The 23,212-nt window shown below is 28.2% G+C and overlaps 1 protein-coding gene across 2 annotated transcripts; it reads right to left on the reverse strand.

Moving 5' to 3' along the window:
* Nucleotides 1–621: 621 nt before the first annotated feature.
* Nucleotides 622–23,114, reverse strand: LOC107441985 (glutaryl-CoA dehydrogenase, mitochondrial). 2 transcript variants are annotated; one of them, XM_016055412.3, is made up of 11 exons: nucleotides 22,746–23,114; nucleotides 19,341–19,367; nucleotides 19,067–19,201; nucleotides 13,906–14,029; nucleotides 12,689–12,798; nucleotides 10,382–10,511; nucleotides 6,644–6,857; nucleotides 3,506–3,609; nucleotides 2,625–2,750; nucleotides 1,584–1,744; nucleotides 622–773 (listed from the first exon to the last, which is right to left on the reverse strand). In XM_016055412.3, the coding sequence occupies exons 1-11, from the start codon at nucleotides 22,861–22,863 to the stop codon at nucleotides 706–708; spliced, it is 1,317 nt and encodes a 438-aa protein (XP_015910898.1). In that variant the 5' UTR covers nucleotides 22,864–23,114; the 3' UTR covers nucleotides 622–705. The 2 variants fall into 2 exon arrangements, with proteins under 2 accessions (XP_015910898.1, XP_071036743.1); XM_071180642.2 differs by having other exon boundaries at nucleotides 22,728–22,965.
* Between the last annotated feature and the right edge of the window lie 98 nt (nucleotides 23,115–23,212).

Consider the following 23,212-nt stretch of genomic DNA (forward strand, 5'->3'; position numbering starts at 1 on the left):
TATAAAAATTAATTTTGTCAGTTCATTAAACATTGTTATTTGATGGTAAAAATACTGTTGTACAAGTGCTTAATAAGTGTTATGGATACTTTGCACCAAGAAAATTAACTATTACCGACTCATATGCTGAATTTAAAAACACAGATGATGCTGTACACTTTGATGACCCCCTTTATAATTTCTTTTACTTTAGATAAATAGGAGGTATATTGAGTGTGTGTTATTCCTTTTTATTTAAATACATCTTTTATAATTTCAAGTTTCAAAATACTGTTTAATCTTATATATATATTAAAAAAAAAGCAATCCTAATGGTAATTTGGTTCGATGCTTTAGAACAATAAAAATTGTAGTCTTTTTTAAGATAAAATAACTGTGAATTATAAGATATTAAAGGAAGATTTGTCACAACAATTGTTAAACGCAATGGATGAATTTCCTAATCCAAACGTAAAATAGTTCTACGGGCAACATTGTTTTTGGATTTGAGGTAACCAAGTCATTTTTTGTTTTCTTTGTCATTACAGCCATGTGAAGCCTTACTTTAATAGCCTATAAACAATTACTTAACGCATAGATTTGAATGTGGGAAGGGATTATAGTACAAAAGAATAGCCGGAGTGAGGTATAAAAATAAACGTTTTATTATTTAAACATAACAAATTTATAAAAAATCAATATAAAATTTTGCAGCTGTCTCTAAATTTAGCCTTTGAAAGCTTGCAACCCAGTTATTGCTCTTCCTAAAATCAAGGCATGGATGTCATGAGTTCCTAAAAAAGAATTTTTCAATTAATTTTTAACTAGAAACAAAGCTCTTGAATATTTTTTTTTCCTTCCTAGATTAAAGTTCTGAGAGCATATTGTAAGTTTCATTAATTATCACACTGTCATTATATATATGATGTCCTTTAATTGACTTATAATTACAAATTATTGTCATATTTCTTTATTCTTTACAAATCTAAAAGTAATGAAAGCTTTAAATTAATCAACATGGTTTTAAAAAAAATCGTGTTAAAAATGTGAGAACAGTTATTATTTAATGGATTATGTCATACATAAAACATTTTTCTGTCAACATGATAAGAGTTCATAGTTTTAGAAAGTATTTGAATTTAGTTTCCCACATTTAGAAACTAATTTTCATTGGTTTGTTAAAACATCTGAATATGAACACATCTACTTATATCAATAAACTTTTAAACTATTGTTTAATCGCTCTTCTATAGTTTATAAAATCTATGAAATGTACCTATAATTTTAAAATTTTGCAATGAAAAAATTTAATTCTTGAAACTGATAATGCCATAAAACTGCATTTTATGAAGTACAATCATTTCTACATTTATTCTAACAACAGTACAAATGTGGAGTTTTCATCATACTGTATTTTAAGCTTCCCTGTTATGCACTTCTTCCCCATCGAATAACAAGAAAAATAGGTTTTTTGATGCAGAAAGTCTGCATGTGAAATTTTGGGAAAAGCCAGGTTGACCTTAAAAGGTTTTGAACCCTTTTATATGCAGGTTTATATAAATACAGCCAATTAAAATATCAGCAGTTTGAATTAAAAATCTCACCTTCATATGTATTCACAGCTTCTAAGTTCATGACATGACGTATAATATGATACTCATCACTAATACCATTTCCTCCAAGCATGTCTCTAGCATTTCGGGCAATATCAAGAGCTTTTCCACATGAATTTCTTTTGACTATAGAAACCATTTCAGGAGATAATCTAAAGATAAATATAACTAAAAATTATAGTTTATACTTAGAAGAACTATTTATTATTATGTTACACACAATATTTATAAATTGGAAAAGCTAAAATAAAAAGTAATAAAAGATTTTATGCTGTAAATAGTTTACAAACTATTCCATATTTTCTCATAGAACTTCTATAATTCTTTTATTTTCTTAAAATTCATTGTTACAAATAAAATAACTTAAAAAAAAAAGCAATGTATACAAAACATTTTGTTTTTTTTAGAAAGTTCTGTCATTTAGAAAAAGACCATAAAGAAACGAGGGTTTTGTTATCTTTCTTAATGTTGTCAAAATGCTCCTGTTAAGATCTGCGTCAATGTCACCTTCACTGGAGTTCCTAGTAAACTACTTTTCAGTTTCTCCTGGTCTACTAGTTCAATCAAAAAAAATTTCCAAATTTTTTTTATTTTTGAATAACTCCCTAAAATTGAGATGGTTTCTGAAAAATTTCCTTATCAATTTTTTTTTAAATGTATTAATTGTTTGCCTTAGTTCTTAAATATTACTGCTTGCAATGGTAGAAAAAAGTGTAAAAACGAAGTTTTCTCTCGATAATTCGAAAAGGTCTTTCGTTAAAGAGGCGGTTTAATTTTTAGTAATAGTAAAAAGTTTCTTCAAAGGTGGCAAATTTTTCATGAAAGGCGTTCGCACGTTGGTGAATATTATACAGGTTTGTTGATGACTTATTTATTAAAGTCATAACTACAGCCAATATAGCATTTTTACATATTTAATTGATTTAACTATAAGTTTGGAGTATGGCGGCACAGGAACTAATTTTCTCTTTTGTAAATCACTGAAGTAAGTATGCTCAAGTAGCATAATTAAAAGGGTTAAATGGCACATACTTGCCAGCATCTTTTAGTCTTCCAACTTGAAGGCAGGCCTGCAAGCCTATGGAAATTTCTGTCAACATATCAGCAAGCTTTTTTTGGATTAGCTGATTTTTACCAAGAGGTGATCCAAACTGTTTCCTGCAATATTAATATTATAAAATTAATATTATACAACATGTTTCTCACCTTTAGTTCTGTGCTAGGTTAAATGTTGATTGTTCACAAGTTTTTGCATGTTATATAAGAATCCTCTTAAGATATTTGTACTTTCCATTGTTAATGTAGGCAAAACTTAATTGTAAGAACTGGACTGCATATGAATTGCATAACACCAGTTAATGCTGTCAGCTTCATATCTGTTTCCCTCTTAAAATATTATTGCATAAAAATACTTTACATATTTAAATGAACTCACAGTACCTAAAAATAACTTATAGATATCTACTAGCAAATCCCTTCTTAAATTTAAGTTCTATTCAATGAATAATTTTTGTTTCATCTCTAAGAAAATTATTTTCTTATAACTCTTAGTTAAAGAAAATATATACTTAAGATTTTCGATAGTTTTTCTCGAGTATAAGGTGTAATTCGCATGTTTTAAAATAGAAATGAGATTTTTTTTTAAAAATTAAAATTGATCTTATAAGTTTCAATATATTTTTATGAACTTATACAATATCTATGTTTCATGTAAAGTAACTTGATAGTAACAATATCATTATTTTTAGTAGAAATATTCAGAATTAGATGGAATTGTGTGATTAGATTTTTAAAAAAATAAAAAGAAAGAACTTTTCAAAATATGACTTACTAGTAGAAAAAATAGATTTGAAATTTTAATATTGTTGAACTTATTTTTATCATTTAAAACTTTAAAAAAAAATGATATTTACCTTTCCATAACATAATCTCTCGCTGTTTCTAAGCAAAATTCAGCTGCACCCAAAGCTCCCCATGAAATACCATATCTGGCATTGTTTAAACAACCGAAAGGACCCTAAAAAAATCATGTAATAAATTTATTTTTAATCAGATATTTTGTACATTATATATATATAAAAAATATTCAAAAAGATATTGTTTTATATAGGTTGATTAATTCTATCAATCTTCTGCCTAGTTAATTAAATTATTGCCGATAGTGAAAAAAAAAGTTAATTAATGTCAACTTAATTTATTGAAAATTATGTGTTTAATTTCTGTTCAATTGCACAAATTTTAATTATTTTAAAATTATAAGTCAATTGAAGCAAAACAAAATATTGTGAGAGAAATAGCTATATTTGTTTTGTGTGGTCTATCTAAGTTGACAATAACTACAGTAAACTTTTGAATGATTTAGTTCTTGCAAATTTTCTTAAAATTACTATCTTCTGGTTCATTCTACAATATTTAGCATTCATTTTTGTTTAATTATTCACCTGTAATTTTAAAAAATGTTTTCATAAATTTTTATTTCACTTATCTTAAAAATAATTGTGATAAAAAAGAAAGTCTACTGGAAATGAGAAGAAAACAATAGTTAAGTTTCTTTTAAAAAATAACACCAATATTAAATCACGAAAGCTAACATCATTTGCAAATAAAATGTTGGTGTTAACTTTCAATGTGCCAGTTACAACAAACACATTGAAAATCAACACTAGCATAGGGTTTTCACATAAAGAGGTCTCCGGATATCGGCTCTTCTGTGTACATATAAAATACCGTAAACACATAGATTTTCTTATGGGAGAGAGAGATTTTCAAAAATTTATGTCACTAGTCTATTTTGCACTTGTGCAGAAGATGCTATATACTGAGATGTTAACATCAGAAACTATTCTGACGTTATCTTCAGCAACTATTGTAAGCTGAAGCAAAGCTTGGCAGTATTAGCGAGTGACATTTATAAAAGCAATAATACAGTGGTGTGCAAAACTTATGCAACAAGTGGTTTTTCAGCCACAGCTCCCCAACAAAGTATAAGATAGCCATGAAATTGTAGTATAATATGCACGTAATTCAGTAGAAAGATTATTTGTATGCAAATTTTAGAAATAAAACGTCGTAGGTGATGTAAGTGTACATAACCTTGTGGGTCGGTGCGTGCAGGTCAAAGCTGTGATAAAAAGATGAAGAGCACCGTAGTTTAAGACATTCGCTGCAAGTGCAAGTGATTTGTTTTGTGAAACATGTCTTCAAGAAATCATTTAGACGACTTTACTCGAGGAAGAATGATTGGGAAGCTTGAAGAGGGGCGTAGTGTGACCAGTGTCGCCGAAGAGTTCGGGATCAACAAAAGTGTTGTTTCTCGTGCTTGGAACGCCTTGAAAACTACTGGTCCAGCTGTTCGGAAAGTTGGTGGTGGCCGTCCAAGGAAAAAAACACCAAGAGATGACCGTTACATTGTCCTCCAGGCGAAAAGAAACCGTTTTCAGTCAGCGAGCGCCATATGTCAGCGACTGTGCACAGCCACAGGACGACAAGTATCACGATTTACAGTGGCCAGGCGCCTCCACAAAGGTGGCTTATTTGTTAGATGTCCTGAACGCTGCATATATTAAAAAGTTAGCCATCGGCGGCACCGTTTAGAGTGGTGCAGAGAACACGAAACCTGGACACCTCATCAATGGAGTCGCGTCCTCTTCACAGATGAGAGTCGGTTTAGTGCTACAAGCGATTCTCAACGTCAGTTGATCTGGAGAGAGGTTGGAGCTCGATTTCATCCCAATAACATCGCGGAAAGAAATCGTTACGGTGGTCGTGGAGTTATCGTCTGGGGTGGCATTATGTTGAACGGGCGGACTGAGCTTCAGATCTTCGACCGAGGTTCTGTAACTGGAGACCGCTACTGCAATGAGGTAATCCTACCCCATGAGCGTCTGTTTCGAGGGGCCATTGGACCAGACTTCATTTTTATGGATGACAACGCCCGGCCACACCGTACTGCCAATGTTCAAGAGCTACTGGAAAGTGAAGATATCACACGAATGGATTGGCCAGCTTACTCTCCAGATCTGAATCCCATAGTACATGTGTGGGATGCATTAGGGAGACGTCTTGCGACACGACAGTATCCTCCTGATTACACCCATCAGCTGAAAGATGCGTTAAAGGAGGAATGGAGACGTTTACCCCAAGAACTCCTGGATAATCTGGTGCTTAGCATGGAGAGACGATGCCAAGCAACAATTACAGTAAGGGGAGGGCATATCCCATACTAGGGAACATCTGCCAGTTGTACTTACGCTTCTTCAGGCAATCATGTGTAACACCACTATATGTCAAATAAAGCCTTTTTTTGTTCCATACCCTACTTTAAGCTTTATATTCATTTCTGCACCATTATTCTTTTACCATTGTTTAAGTACAAAATAATGTACATCATATTCAAATTTCATGTCAATCGGATGATTTCTTGTAGAGTTATGACAAAAAACGCACATGTTGCTTAAGTTTTGCACAGTGTACTATTGTGAACTGATGCATAATGGTAGATGAGTTAGCAAAATTAGTTAAAAATTAAAACTGTTCTTCTCACCAATATTTTAACCTTATAAAAATACTTATTGATTTGTAAAAGTCATATTAAATGAGAAGTTGCAAATAGACTATAAATAGGAACTATTAATATATAAAGAACCATATTAGCTGCTGCAATATTATAGAATAATTCTTAAAACAAAATAAATATTTAATAAGAGAATTAGATCATGCAAAACTAACAGATTTCACATTTTTGTTTTAAAATATTTACAATAACCCTTTTTCCACAATTTAAAATTTAATTTTTACTTGTATTTTTCAACCTTTATGTAGCTCTACCGACCTAAAAGCTTCCCCGTCAAGCGCTGAATAATAATGAAGCATTTCTGTTTTTTGACATCAAACTCAGTTTAGGGATTGACATCCTAAGTTTTTTTTTTCTTTTTCAAATCTTCAAAATTTGTAAATTAAAACCTGCTAATTAAGTTTTTTTTAATACAGTAGAGAAAGATACCTTTTTTTAGTCGAATAGTAAAATGGTTAAAAAAAACATACATACATACCTGTAAACCTTCAATATGAGGAAGTAAGTTTTCTTCAGGCACTTCAACATCTTCCATCATTATCATACCAGTAATAGAAGCTCGTAGAGAAAATTTGCCTTGAATTTTTGGTGCATATAAGCCTTTCATACCTTTTTCTAGTATAAAACCTCTAACTCTGTTATTAAGTTTTCCCCAAATAATGAAAACATCTGCAATAGGAGAATTTGTAATCCTAAAATAAAATTTCAGACAAAATTAGTAGAGGAATTCAGTCTAAAAAAAAAAAAAAAATATTACGAGCATTTTCAAAAAATAAAATTAATATTGTGCATGGATCAAAGTTACTAAACAGTAAAGTTTGCTCTAGCCGTGGTCTTTTTTCTTCCTTCTTTAGAGAGGCGAAATTATGACATCACATAATCATAGACACTTAAGTTATCCCATCTTTTAATGTTATTTGTAATTCTAGCTATTATTTCAAGTCTCAGATTTGATTTTATCTCGTACTTTGACTCGTAATTGACTACTCAAATGCAATTCCATTAGCAGTTTGTTTTAAAGTTTATGATAGAAATTTTAGAATTAAATGATAGAATCCAAGTTCTAATCTTAAAGATAAGGCAAAGTTTATCTTCATGTTTTCAATGTAAAAATTAGATCTATATTTTTACATAACTTAACCCAAAACATTGCGTGGTTCTATCCAGAGTAAAATTTATAATTCTCAGGACAGTAGAAGAAACTGAAAACCCAGAAGATAAAGAAAAAAGTAGACCAATCGTAAAATAGGCAAAGCAAAGAGAATTAGTGCATAAAAAAAAATTACCAATCTTATTCACAGAATAGTTTTTATTAAATTTTATAGCATAATGTCCTTTTATATAACTTAATCAAATTAATTACTTTTTTGTATTTAATTCCATTTTACAATAACTTTTTCTGATAAAATTTATTAGAGTCAAAAACCACCTAATTTTGGTTTAGATTTAATATGAGACAATTAAATTTTCCTTATATTTTTTCAAAGTTGTTTTAGAACTTTTTGTGCATTATTTCTAAAATCTGTTTGAAGTAATAAATATTATAATAACATGGCATTTGAATCTTCATTTAAAGGGGAGTGGGAAGGGTTGTGACAGAGCCATCTCTAGTGTTTCACGCTCTTTTTTTGCAAAGGTAAACTTTCTTTTCATTATGATAAATATACTCGCACAAATGTTTTCGAATTCAAAGCGATAGTACCCTTTTGATTAATGTTAAAATACATTGTACTTTTAGGAAAGCATTCATTTTTGCAACTTTCGTTGATGACTTTTGTTAAAGTTTAAAATTAAAGTTTTGTTTATGATCAAGCTAAATATATAATTATGCCATCCATTATATGCGCCCTAGCATGCAGAAACTGGTTCTAAAAAACAAGAGGAATTTAGTTATCATTGATTTTTAAAACAAGAAGCATTATCAAAAACTTAAAGAACAGAAATTTAAAAGGAAAGATGTTATTAACACATTGCTGACCGGCAACTTTTCTGAAAATTACCCCATAAGCCCGGCTATTGTTTTGAAAGTGGATGTGGGAGTAAAACAATATAAATAAAGTTCAAAAATTTTTATTTATCATTCAATTCTTAATATTTCTTTTTCGTATGATAAAAAGTATAACAATCACCTACGTGTCATGGTACACCACAAGTTTTGCAAATATATTGGATTTCGTAAAGTTATAATAAATTGGTAGAGAATTAAATAGTAAAACTTGAAAAGTAAGGAAAATTATGTCCACTTCACGCATTTGCTCACAATGCTACAATGTCATTTCTAAATCTGGCTCTCCAAGGAAATATACATAACAGCAAAAACTCATAACATAAATTCCTCGATACAGCTTTTTATAAAACTAAAACTAGTTTATTAAGCTTATAAAATTTTAGGTATATTTAAATTTTTTTGACACTTTATTAAGTTTCCGTTTTATTAATTCTAAATCCAAATGAATAATATGAATTATTAATTTGGCACAGCGAGTGTGAATGATCATTTTTAATTTGATAAGTTTTACCATTTTTATTTAATAACTGTTTAATATAAGATGATTTCGATTTCCAATGTTAAATTTTATCTTCATTCTGAATATCAATTTTATCAACAAAACAATGATTTAATTGTTGGAAATACTTTTCTGTTGCATTAAAATTTGTACTAAATGTTGTATAAGAATCTTTTTCTTTTCTTATAAATGTTTTAATACTATTTTAAATATAAATTTCTATTTGCTTTTTTGATGAATGCTTAGTAACATGAATTCATAATTTGAGAACTAAAAAGAAAAATTTGTTTTTAAAATACGTTTTTAGAATTATAAATGATCAATCTATTCATACATTTTCTCTGTTTACCGCATAGAATAACATTGGTTTGAGTCAAAGTGTAAAATTTTATTTAAATAATACCATTACTTTCTTAATATTCTATTATTCTACAATTTATATTACATGAAAGTTGAAACAGAATAAATTAATGTTTTTTACATGATTTTGTTTAAATTTTTTTTGTTTGGATTGGAATTTTATGAATGAGAATTTAAAGAAAAAATAACATAATTTTAATAATATTTAAATTACATTGATAGTTTTTTTTACTAAATATTCCCCCCAGATACTACCTATATTTATCATAACAAAGTAACATTAATAAAAACAATAATCTGAAATTGGATTTAAAAATTTATAATAACATTCAAAGAGCTACAACGAATCAAAATACAGTGATGAAATATGTCTTGAGTATGCAACATTATAAAACATGCTGAAGAACGGGTTAGAGAAACTTTCTCCAGAATAGCACAACCTTATGTGTCTAATAACTTTGTGCATGGATAACTCTAATTTATTTTATAAAGATTTAAGATATTTGAAACTGAGATTGTATGCTTTCAGATAATAATTCTATTTAATAAATACAATAAAATAACTACTTTTTTTAATATAAAAGCAAATTAAGTCATTTTTATTTTACTATGACAAACAAAATCAAAATTATGTGCTTTATCCAAGAATAATCAATGAAACATTGTTTTTTTGTGTGGTTTTTTAAATTTTTGCAAATAATTTGCAATTGTATTCTTAATTGATATTATTCATTGAGATATCACAATGGAATAGCCAATTAAGAGATAAACCTTTCTCTTGAAGCTAATTCTGTTTTATTCTTAATCACATGTAGTGAAATAAATAAAAAAATAAATAGATTCTCTATGAGGCTTGTTCTCTATGCTAATGCAATATTTAATTTTTAATATTGATGGTCAAATGTCTTACTTTTCTTCCAGCATTAAAAGGTGTATTTTAACATCACAAAAACCTTTTATAAAAAGATTTTAGCTTTCTATTATATGTTAATAATGCATTCTAAATTCATATTCAGTTTATTTATAATATTCAATATATAGTATAACTTACATTAAATATAAAAACAAACAACCATGATAATATAAATGAAAGTTAAGTTTTTTACAATTCCAGAACACTTTAGTGCAAAGTTTTAAAGTTAAAAGTGTATTTCATGTTGCTCACTACATTAAAATCCACAAAATTATGATTTATGTATCAGTAGCAGCAAATAACTATGAGGCAATTTTTTTGAGAAGAAAATCATAGATTAAATATGAAGATATAGTAATGCTTATAGTTATGTATAAATTTAAAGAATGATAATGTAATTGACAAAAAAAAAATTATTAGAAAACTGGAACATTACCAAGTCTTTGAACCATTGAGAGTAAATGTTTTTTTGTTAGCATTATACACCGCATTTGTTTCCATACCACCAGGATCACTGCCATGATTTGGTTCAGTTAATCCAAAACATCCAATTAGTTCTCCTTTAGCTGTAAATAAAATAAACATTACAAATAAGATGAACAAATAATAAAGAAACACTTTATAAAGGTTTAAAATTGTAAGGTATGCTATGCAAGAAAGAGGGAAAATATATAATCAGTAAATAAATTGAGATTTCTCAACATTTACAAAATGTTGAGATTATGTTGATAATGTTGAGAGAAAACACAGTTAACATTTTCAAGGAAAATTATATTTTGTTGCAGAAAAATGAATATTCATTTAATCAAAAAGCTTGGAAGGGGTTTTCCAGTGCCAGATTAAGTGTACGCTGGGCCCTAGGCCATTAAAATTTATGGGGCACTTAGATTAAATTTTTTTTCTCATATATTTTTTATTTATTCAAATATAAAAGTATTTATATATCTTTTCATTCAAGAAAGCATATTTAAAATAAATAAAATTTTATTTCGTTAAATTAGAACTAAAAAATAATCATAACATTTTGAAAAAGTTTGAAATTTATTAACACTGTACAAAATCAACGTTACTATAAAATTGGTATTGAAAAATCTTTTTTTCTGCTCTTGCCATCAATAAACTCATCTATAATGTTATCAAAATTAATTTTACGGAGAACATCTGATTCGATAAACATCAAACTTAGCATGTCTAATCGTTTCTGAAACATGATGCTTCTTTGATCACTCTTGGATTCGTTTCATTTTTGAAAACGAGCGCTCAATATAAGTTTCGTGAAGTTCAGAATGAGTGAACTGAGTTTTTGATTTTATGTAACTCTTATGATATGTAACTTTATATAACTCTTTTATATGATTAACATTATGTCAAAAAATTATCGTATTTTATTAACATATGTTTGAAATAATTGTTTTTCTTAATTTTTTCAAATTTATTTTCAAAAAATCCATTTTAAGGGGGCCCAACGCCATGGTCTAGTCTGGCCTAATGGGTAATCCAGCACTGGGGTTTTCCCAAGTTTGGGGTCATTCAAATCTTACATAAGCTTGTTTTTGGTAATTTTAGATTTCCCCTTATTAGCAAAAATAAGAAAAATCACAAACTTCTTCCATGCTTATGTAAAAAAGTCACAATACCCTCCCTTATTTTTGCCTTAACTTAGAGAATTTTAATAATATAACCTAATTATATAAATAAGAGATGCAGTTTTACAAAAAATGAAATTCGTGTTTCAATTCATTTTATGAAATTTTGAGTATTCTGAAGATGTCTTTTTCTGTTTTAGTTTTCGGTATTTAAAAATCTTGGCATCAACTCCAAGATAAAATTTTTGTTTAATTTTTTTCCCTTAACTTAAATTTTATTACAAATTGAAATTTTTCTTAATGTAAATTTTTGTCAACTTTTTTTTAAAACTTTTTAAAAAAAATAATATAGTTTTAAATGTCTAACGTAAGCATTGCTCATATCTCTGCTCTTCTCAGCAAAAATAAGCAAGTCACAAACCCCTCTCTCCCATTAGGCGCTTAAGCAATATTTGAATGGCCCCTTTCATTTTGCTATTTTTGTAACAAGTACTATTCGCTTTGTTGGTTGTAGCAAAACTAATGACCCGAACTGCCAAACTTGCCAAAGCAAACAACTTTTTCCATGTAATGTGGGGTCAGAAAGCGAAGGGTGAGTTGTGAAAGACACTTGTTTGGTTAAAATATAGAATACAATGAAGACCAATAATAAAAACAAAAAATCTTTCTTATTGAAAATTTTACAACAAAAGCTCAAAAAACAGTTCTAACTTGGTGCAATGCAGATTCCACATTGATGATAGAGGGAATCGTGCAGATGTTGAAAAGTTCCAAACATTTCACTATCATCTAAAGCAACGGCGCTGATTCAGAAAACAATTTTCTTAGGGGATTACAGTTATCACTATAACTTTGTTACATTGTATAATTGAATCTAATATAAGTCAAAAGCAAAACATGTGACGTTTAAAAAAAAAAATCTTTATTCAAATAGTTATTCTAAAATGTTTTTCATAGCACCTGTATATCCAGAGAAAAAAAAAAACACCAAACTTATGATCGCAATTTTTAAAGAGTATGAAGATTCATTCTTAATGTTTCAATAGGGTTAACTAGTTATTTAGTGTCAATGATGTGAGTTACACAACAAGCAAATAAAATAAGAGTATATTTTAGAAAATTTATGTTGTATATGAAGTGTTATATGAGTGACTAACCTAGCCTGGGAAGATATTTTTCTTTTTGTGCGTCTGATCCATAAGCGTATATTGGATGCATAACAAGGGATGATTGGACACTCATTGCAGATCGGTAGCTGCTATCTACTCTAAAAAGTAAAAGTACAAAAATTATGACTTGTAAGAAACAATTTATTTTAGAAATCTAATAGAAACATGTATAAACATCCATGATACAGTTTAATTTTAATAAATAATTAATAACTCTTTTTTTAAAAATAAAATAAAAATTGTAACTATAAATATTTTAATGACATTTTACTTTTAATATAATTTAACGATGTTTAATAGTTTAAGTAAAATAATTAAATGTTATATTCAAAACCAGCTAAATGACATACATAAATTAAGTTTGAATGCTGAGAAGCTAGTTCTTATTTCTCAACTCAATGTTTTTGTCATCATTAAAATTAAAGCCATGAGAAAATTTTATTTTCTACCAAAGAAATAACCATTATTCATCAATAATTCAGTCACTCCAAAAATCAGTTACATGCATCAGTTCTGGTTTCAATCAACCTATATCAGGGGTGGCGAACCTTTATACACCAACGTGCCATTTTTTCTAAAAAATTGTTTAATGAAATCACAGACGTGCAGTCAAATAATTTTGACTTCATGATTATTGGGAAAATAATAATACTAAATACTATCAACTCAAAACTCCTTATATACATTGAAAAGAAAATGCATTTTACAATGTCTCAGTTATACGCGTAATTCAACTTAAAGTAGCATCAGTGGGAAATAAATGTCAAATAACTTATATTAGGTTGTAAGATATTAGTTTAAGCAGGACTGTTGATTTTTTTGCTAGTTATTTTTTGTTAGCTTGTTTTTTATGGTTATTAATTGTTTTTTTTTAGCATTAATTGTTAATTTTTTTTATTAATAATTGTTTATTATTTTGTTTATTTTTTGTAAATTTTAATTTAATTGTTACACATGCTTCATAGTGTGTGACATTTGTGTAATAACAATTCATAGTGCAATAACAATTGTGATCGGTGACGTGCCCAAAATATTGTGTCGCGTGCCATAAATGGCATGCGTGCCATTGGTTCGCCATCCCTGACCTATATGATTGAAATTCTGTTATATGAAGAACTCTTTATTTACTCTTAAGAATTTTTGGAGGGCACCTTTGAATAAAGTTATCAACCTTTTTAAAAACAATAAAATAGGGAACAATTTACCTCTCAATTTCTCTAGCAATAAGACCATATGCAACAGAAGATACACCAGCACAGCCATACCCTTGAATTGTTGAACCTAGTGCTCCTAATTCTCCCATTTCTTTCATAATGACTGGATCAAAATCTTTAAAAATTTTTTTTGAAAAATAGAATTCTTATTTAATTTATTTCATATACATAATGATATCAAAATTTAATACAAAACTGAATTGTGTTAATTGTGAACAGTAAAAAAAACCATACTCGTTTGGATAAACATGTAGCTGATTGAATTTTTTATAGCGTAATCTACTACACTTAAGCACAAATTCTCTTTGTCTAATGCTTATACATATTTTCCAATGCATGATTTCATTAGATACTTCCGTTAAAAGAATCTTCAAAACTAGGTTTTAGAAGTGCAAAAATATTTGAACATTTCCTTTATGGCTATTTTCTAGGGAATGAAAAAAAAGAGAATATTTTAAAAGGGTATATTAAAATAGAGGGTAAATTTGTATATCGCAATGTTGTTCATTTATTTTCCATGCTATCATTTAGTATTGTACCCTGTCATTTGCAATAAAAGTATTTATATAATATTGCATTTATGAGAAAGCAAGTTGGACTTTACATTATAAATGGAAGGATTACTGCAACAGAAGATTGTACTGAAGAGCGTATACTTCATTATTGTGTACATATAAATGCACAGCAATTTTTCTATAAGTGTGCATTAATAGAGTACAAAACTAAATACATGAGGAAAACTAAAAACTTCTTTTAAAAATTAGGATTACATTTTAAATCGAATTTATTATTATATTGAAATATATAAAACTTGTGAACTAGCTAGTAACTATTTTGAAATAAGGCAAACATTTCATAAGTTTACATTTGCATACATCTTCCTTATATAGGGGATATTTTAAATTCTTTACTAAACTATTATTATCATCAATATTTCTGTGAATTATTGTTTAGTAACAAGTAGCATAAAATACTTTATTTGATCAAATCAAACTTGTTTTAACCATTAAGTTTAACACATAATTCAGTTTTAGGCAGAGTTAGAATTTAAACAGAATTTATTCTTTTTGAGGAAATTTTCAAAATAAATTAAAGACTGAATTCATTTGTTCTTTCTTTTTACAATTTTATAAGTAATTTATGAAGGTGTACCAGTATGTGTACAGCACATAATTATACTCCATAGTACAGACAAAAGTTTTACCTAAAAATATTTTTGAAGAATATTTATAATATCAAATATTGCAGAAATAGAATATTGCACATTTTGATAACCACACTTTAAACTATGACTCCATAGAATAAAATAACTTAGAATAATAAAAAAGACTGCCGAAAGAAAAAAAAAAGGTTAACTTTAAGCTACTTACTCACCTACACTGAAAATAAATATCTTTATGTTATTTTTTAAAAAAAAAAAAGATAAGAAGAAAACTATTATATAGTACTCAACACTTAAAGTGTTTGGGAAATATTTAATCTTCCAGCATGTGCTTCTCAGCAAATTTTACATGAGCATGCACGTCACATTTTTTACAATAGTATTTTACTATTTTTGGCACGCAAACTGATAGAAATTAATGAATATTGACAATAGATTTGTCAAGAAAAAAAATATTTAAATGATTGTTGCAAAATACAAATTACGTCACATTCAAACGAAAGTAAATTATTTTTGAATGCTTATATTAGGCAGGTAGAAAGGCAATGTTATATTTTATTTTAGATAATTTAAATTTTATTAGTTAATAACTATATTTTAAAATTCAATGTATTTTTAATATTCATTATAGGCAAGTATAAAAAAGTAAACAAGGAAACCTTGGTAGAGAAATGTAAATTTAGCATTATTTACTTCTCCAAGGAATTTTATTTCTATAAAACAGGTCAAGAAAATAAATGACTAGTTACAAAAACTAATTTTAAACTTACTCTAATTTTAATATTTTTATTTCTTTTTAAAAATTAGAAATGAAAGAAAAAAATGACTTGTAATTATACAAACAGAGTAAAGTAGAGTAATACAGTACAGAACCCGTTATCCGGAAATCAGAAAACCGGAAAACAAAAAAACCGGAACAAAATTCGATAAATTTTCTCGCCATTAAAAAAAAAATTTTTTTTTCCTTGTAAGATTTTACGATTTTTCTTTCTTTTTTTTTAAAGAGGTTTACTTTACCATCATTTTGGAAATAATCATTAGTGTATTACTTAATCGTTTTTTCTTATTTTTAAGATTATTTCCAATTTTTTTTTTTTAGTTGGGTTTAACAATAAAAAAAACGGCTTTTTGTAGTGATTCAGAAAGCCGGAAAAATCAGTTATCCGGAATAGCGATGGTCTCGACAGTTCCGGATAATCGGTTCCCTACTGTAATAGAAAAATAGAATTCTGAAGAGATTTCTTAATCTTCAAAATTCCCATTACAATAATTTCAGTAATCGAATGACGTTTGTATATGTATCTAAGGCATGCCTCGTATTTCATAGATGCTGGGAATATCTTTTTTTTCTTCTTCTAGCCCATCACAGCTCTCATTATTTCAATTTCAGTGCCATGACTTGAGAACAATTATTTTACATTAATATTAACTTTTTTATTCTTATCATGAACAACAATCCAGAGTATGCCATTATTTCCAACACAGTCAACAACAGTTTGTATCTCTTGAGTATTTGCTATTTAGCAAACTTATATATTTATTTGTATACTCCAAAATTTCACCAATCATATTGATGAGTTGTGACAAATAAATAACCAGACTGTGCATGCCCTAGTCATTAGACTTGGTGTGTGGGAGTGGAAACAGATAGTACTTGACTTTGGTGCTTGTGGCATGTTATTCCGTCCTTCTGCCTAGTTTAATTTGTTTTTTATCCTTGTTTAAGTAAGAAGTTGTTTAGCCAAAGTGCCGCAACCGTGATAAGCTTAAAAATCGAGCAAGACATTAATTTAAATTGCTGGTGTAATTAAAAAAAAAAGTAAACAATAAACTGAAATGATTTAAAATGACCAAGGAGATGTTTGGAGATAATTGCGTGTCACATAGTCAAATTTTCGGATGGCACTAACTATTTTTGGAAGATCTGGTGCTTGTTGAAGACGAAGAACGTTTTGGGCATCCTGTGACTTTAAGAACTGGTGAAAACATTGCAAAAATTAATGGAATCGTGTTTAAAAACCAACGTTTAGGTATTCAAATTAAATATATTAAGCACATTCACACTGAGACAATAAGAGGAATTTTAATCAAAGACTTGCATATGACGGAGGTACCAAAAAACCTGACATGCCAGCAAAAAATGAACAAGAAAAACATTTGCTCTGACATCATGAAACGCTTCATAGAAGAGTCTGAACATATTGAAAAAGCTATCCCATGTGATGAAACATGAACTTTTCAATACAACCCTGAAACTAAAGGACAGTTCATGCACTAGAAGACCTCCACATGACCAGGGGCTGAAAAAGCTTGAATGATTAGCTTCAAATTGAAAGTCATGTTCTCGTTTCTTTTTCAATGTTAATAGTATGGGTACCTCAAGGCCAAATGGTAAACCAGCAGTTACTACATAAAATTCCTAAGAAAAGTTAGAGAAGGAGTGAGAAAGAAAAGGCCAGATTTGTGAAGCAACAACTCGTGGATTTTGCATCAAAATAAAGCCCCAGTGTACAAATCACTCTCTGTGAAACAGCTCTTGATGAGAAAACACTTTATTGTGCATGAGCATCCACCGTACTCACCAGATATTACACCATGCAACTTCTACCTGTTTCTAAAAGTGAAGAGTGCATTGAAAGAAACATATTTTCAGTCTGTAGAAGACATGAAGGCAAAATCGGCAGACTTTCTGAAGAAGGTGACATCTAATGATCTGCAGCACTGCTTTGAACAGTGGGAAACTGTTATGCAGAGATGTATTGATAGGGAAGGGGAGTATGTTTAAGGGAACTAAAAGAACTTTGTAAAATGTTTTCAATAAAGGTAATTAAGACCAGTCCAGTTATATATCGTATATCAGTTATTTTTGTAATGATCCTATTCCATCCTCTACATCCTTGACACAGTGCTTTAGGTCATGTAATACTTTCTCAATATTTATATTTTATGTCTTTGAGCAGTTTGCATACTAAATTTAGCTACTTAGAATGCTTATCCTTGCCAAAATAGAACGTGTCATCATAATTTCTTTTCCCAGAATCATTATTACCAGAAATATATTTTTTAGATTCACTACTGATATTATTTATTTCTATATATTACTTTAAATTGCTATCAATCTCAAATCCAAATGTTTCCTTCCCTTCTTTTTATTCATCAGATGATTCTCGAAGAATGCGGAAAAAATCACCTGATTCTACATATTTCTTTTGCCATGAAAACAATAAAAAATATAAATAATAAAATTTTAAATTTTTTTTTCTCAAATTTATACAAATTAAATAATACAAGCCAATAATTAACACAAAATTACAAAAACATTTGAGAAAGAAATATTTTTTGAATATCCACCCAGGATCACGCGTGTGTAGTATAGAAATGACCTTTACCCTGCAGCAAGATATTAAAAAAGTGCATTAAAAATCGAATTTGTCATAAAATTTGCACAGACATGTGTGCTGGAAGATTAAAGTTGGTTTCATATAAAATTTAAGATACAATTGACAGAGTGTGGTGGAGCACATTTCCTTCCTTGCATGTTTTGGATACAAAAATTTCTTTTCTTTTTTTAATTAGTTCTTGAAAAAATAATGTTTAACAGAGATCATTAATATTTTTGTTTATTTATTATTTTTTTGCTCTCCTAAATTGAGCAAAGAAACAACATTTTAAGCATATAATTTTGAGAATGGGTAAAAATAATTTTTATGTTAAGAATTTTTCACTGCTAGCTATTGTTTCATAAGTAGACAAAATGTTGTGTATTTGAAATACATATACTTTTAATACAATTTATACTGAAAATTTAAAACAATAAAAATTTAAAATTAACCTCAGGTTTAGAAAATTACAAAATCATTGGAAGATAACAAGTAAAAAGGTTACAAGTTTCAATAATTATAAAAAAGTTTTTTAAAATTAGATTAGAGAGATTTGTATAAAGCAAGGTATTTTAAACTTTTTTCAATAAAATAATACTTCCAAACAAACCTTCATTTCTGTTAGCCAATAATATTCGAGACATTAATTTTTCTTGACAATATTGTCTAAACTGATCTTGAATCATTACTTCTTCATCAGTTAATTGGCTTTTCAATAAAAATGCATCTTTCCAATCAAATGTTTCTACACAAAAATGAATAAAATGATTAAATCTATTTATCAAGAGAATAGGGTGAAAATAATAGTAATAAAATATGTAACAGATGATGGTTAAATCTATAATTAATTGAATAAAAAATAATTAAAATTGATTAAAACTTACGCTTTTTACTATCAACTTCTTTAGTTTCTGAAATGGAACAAGAAATAAGAATTAGCACTCAAGATCTATTTTATTTTCTTAGAGGTCTATATGATTTTTAGGTTAAACCTGTTTAAAAAATTAACACTAGATTTCTAAAGCCTAGCTAACTTTTACATAACTGTAAAAGCCAACTTTTACGCAGATGCAATGCTCAACAATTACACCTATTTTGGAACAAAAATGTAATGTTTTAAATTTTTTCTGTCATTTTAAAATTTTTTAGGTCAGATAGTGCGAAAGCAAAAGTTGGGGAGGAACTGCACTGCAGTAATATAATAGTAAGAATAATTGTTGATGAAGAGGAGAACAATAACTCAGTATAGAAATTTTTAAACTGCTTAAAATAGTTAGATGCATAAGTTTAATTAATAAATAATTATTAAACTGCAAGCTCTTATGTATTGTAAATTAATTTTTAAGGAAGAAAAAGTAAAAATAAACATGCAAATGAAAGTATTTAGAATTATTTTTTTATAAATGGAGAGAAAAATTATACAGGTTACAATAAAACAAAAATAAAGAAACTTTAGTAAAAGAACTTTAAGAGAATTTATAATTGTAGATGAAAAATTACACTTTCCCTCCCCATGGTCAGATTACTTCCATTACGATGAAGATTTCTTTATCACAACAATGGTAATATGACAAGTAATTATATAGTTGAAGACCTGATTGTAAGAAAGGATAGATTCTTATTTCACATTTTACTGTATACTGTATAAGAACTAATATTTAATTGCATTAATCAAATAGTATAGCTAACTTCAAGTTGAAAATATCTCTTTCCTAATTAAAGCGAAAACAAATAAGAAACACGGTAAACTGAAGCTTTTGGTGTTAGAAAACAGTAAATAAATCTTTGATTAATGTTAATTTCATTTACACATTAAGGATATGAAAAGCACAAATCAATGCACACTGTAATAATTAAAATTTCTTTACAACTCAGTAACTCATAAGACAACAATCTCGCAAGTGGATAAATATTTACACTTAATTTAATTTATAATATTACTTATAATTTAAATTATTTGTAGGTACTTGTTTAAAAAAATAATTAAATTATTTCTTTTAGAAATATTTCCATATCATGAACTATGCCAAAAGTATTGGAGGGTTCCGGGCAGAGGCTCGTGAAAAATTAAAAAAACTGTCTTAAGGCTACGTCAAATATAGCTGGAAACATATTTAACTATAAAGGTTTTTTTGCAAGAATTAGTTATTCGCATCCTTGAGCATTTTTCAATCCTTGTGGTGGTCATTCTTTCAATTTAGTTGTGGGTGATGCTGCAGCATCATCAGTAAAAAGTGCATTGCTATTTAAAGTAATTTAACACCTGTTGTTTTATTTATTCATTAAGTGCTTCTTCAAAATGGTGGAAGGTATTAAAAGAGCATGTTCAACATATGACTCTGAGCAAAGTTTGTGAAACACTATGGGAAAGTTGGGTCGAATGTACAAAGTCCATGCTATAAGAAATGATTTTCGTTTTAATTGAACTTTCGAAAGAAATTGATATTTGCTGTCGGCCCCCTTTCTCAAAGCACTAAAAGCATTATTTACATATTTTGTAGAATTTCTGAAAACCCTTCATAAAAATTGCAGTTTTTATATAATTTTATGTACTTTTTTGAAGATAATTCTGCAATTTTCTTATAAAAAACAAATTAAAAAATACAGTATTTTTGTAAGGAAATTAGGTCACGCCCTTAACAGCCTCAGTCTAGGCTCTACGACAATTGACCCTCTTTCTTTCCCCCACCCTTGAAAAATTAAACAACAATGCGGAAGTTACAGCACAATAAAATAGTTTTCCAAGATAAAGAACTTTCAAATGGATGTTTGACTTTGCAAGATTATATGAATGTTCGAGATAGAGAAGCAGCATTATTGGTGAAGAAAATAAATCTGTGAAGAAATTGAACAAAGTAGACATTTCATAACTGGAGAAAATATATCTCCAATTATCTCATAAAGTTCACTCATAAAATTAACTTTAAAGATATTTTTCCTCACTTAAGGATAGGTTTAAGAATTTTGTTAACAATCTCCACACATGTAAAAAAATTGTGAACGTTCTTTTAGTTAATTAAAAACTAGTTAAGGTCTTTAATGGCAAGAAACAAATTAATATCTTTGGCAATAATTTTTATCAAAAATGTGAAATCGCAAAAACAATTGATTTTGGCGAGTTCATGCTGTTTGTGTCTGCTAAAGCACAAACATTTTTTGCTAATGTTCATGCTTACATAAATATTACCTATATTAAATATTTATTCTAGAATGTATCAGGTGATGCTCTCATCAATTGAACAAATGGCTTTCATTTCTAATCTTGAATGTGTTCATATTTATCTTGTTCATATGATTCTTGAATAGGCATGTAGGGTTGATATAGCTTTTATAATTTTCTGGAAGAAATATCATAACTTAAAATACAGAAGGATGAAGATTTTCCTATCCTGTTCTGTGATAGAATAATCATTATGTCTTGACAACTTCCAGATAGCAGCCACGAAAAACTAAAAAAAAAATCACAAACCTCTACATGTTTTTTTAATTTTTTAATAAAATCCATTTGGCGCCTTGGCAGATCACGATACGGAAATATCTCGATAATAAGTAATAGTCTACAGCAAAAAATAAATAAGCTTAGTTCTTAGAATAAAGCAGTTTCTTTTTTTTTAACAACAAAAAAGCAAGATTCCTTTTCCGAAATTTAGTTAAGGTTACCTACTGTTTTCATTGTTGCCCCGGGGTTCTCAAATGGCTTACGCCAACATCTGGCAAACCTCTACATATTATGCATGTATATATATATATATATATATATATATATATATATATATATATATATATATATATATATATAAATATATGTAAATTGCTAGTTTAAAATCCCTTTAGTTCCTTGCCAATTGCAGTTAGCGCGACAGATCATGATACGGAAATATCCTTTTTTTTTAATAACTCATGAAATAATCAGTGGGTTAAATTTCAAAACCCTGATTGATTTTTTTGAACTGGTAATTGATGCAGTATAGAGTTTCTGAAATTAATGTAATAATTTATAGATACACATATATCACTCATGGGCTGCAATAGTGGCACAACTAAAAAAAAACACGCGTTTTAGACAAATACAGGTGTAAATACGAAAATACACATTCTTTCAGTAGCAATTCTAGCACAACTCATAATTCAACTTGAAGGTAATCTCCGTTTAAGCAAACTAAAGAATTTCTTATGCATTTTGCTTAGCAATGAAAACTTTAAATCCACTTATCTCAAAACTTGATTCTTTGAGTTCTGCCACTATTGCAGCCCATGAGAGATATGTATACTTATTTAAATATAGATACTTAGAGAGGGTACAGTTGTTAAAGATTTGTAATTCAGTGATGATAATTCGTGAGGGACACGATTTAGCACTCGAAGTATCTGGTTATTTCGATTAATTGCAGATCGTAATAAAGACATTATTAGTTTTTACTTTCTTAGTTACTGTAAAATAAATTAAACGCACGAACAGGCAACTTGTCAAATCTAAACATTACGTAATTTTTGTGTACGTATCGTATCGAAATTATTATTAATCAATATTGAAATATCGATTAAAGAAGCAAAAACAAAACGAAACCAATAATTATTATTTATTTATTTTTTTTAAATTAGAAAGAAACAAACAGGAAAATTCTTTTATCATCAAAGTTAGCTAGAAAATTATCAACAAATCAACTTCATTTCTTCCTGATTTAAGCAGGATTCCACATTTTTTTTCTTTTTAACGCACATCTGGTACTGCATCAAATAAAAATTTTTTTTATTT

Source organism: Parasteatoda tepidariorum, chromosome 3, assembly GCF_982258835.1.
Source record: "Parasteatoda tepidariorum strain Cologne lab strain chromosome 3, Ptep-v5.0, whole genome shotgun sequence".
Lineage (NCBI taxonomy): Eukaryota > Metazoa > Arthropoda > Arachnida > Araneae > Theridiidae > Parasteatoda > Parasteatoda tepidariorum.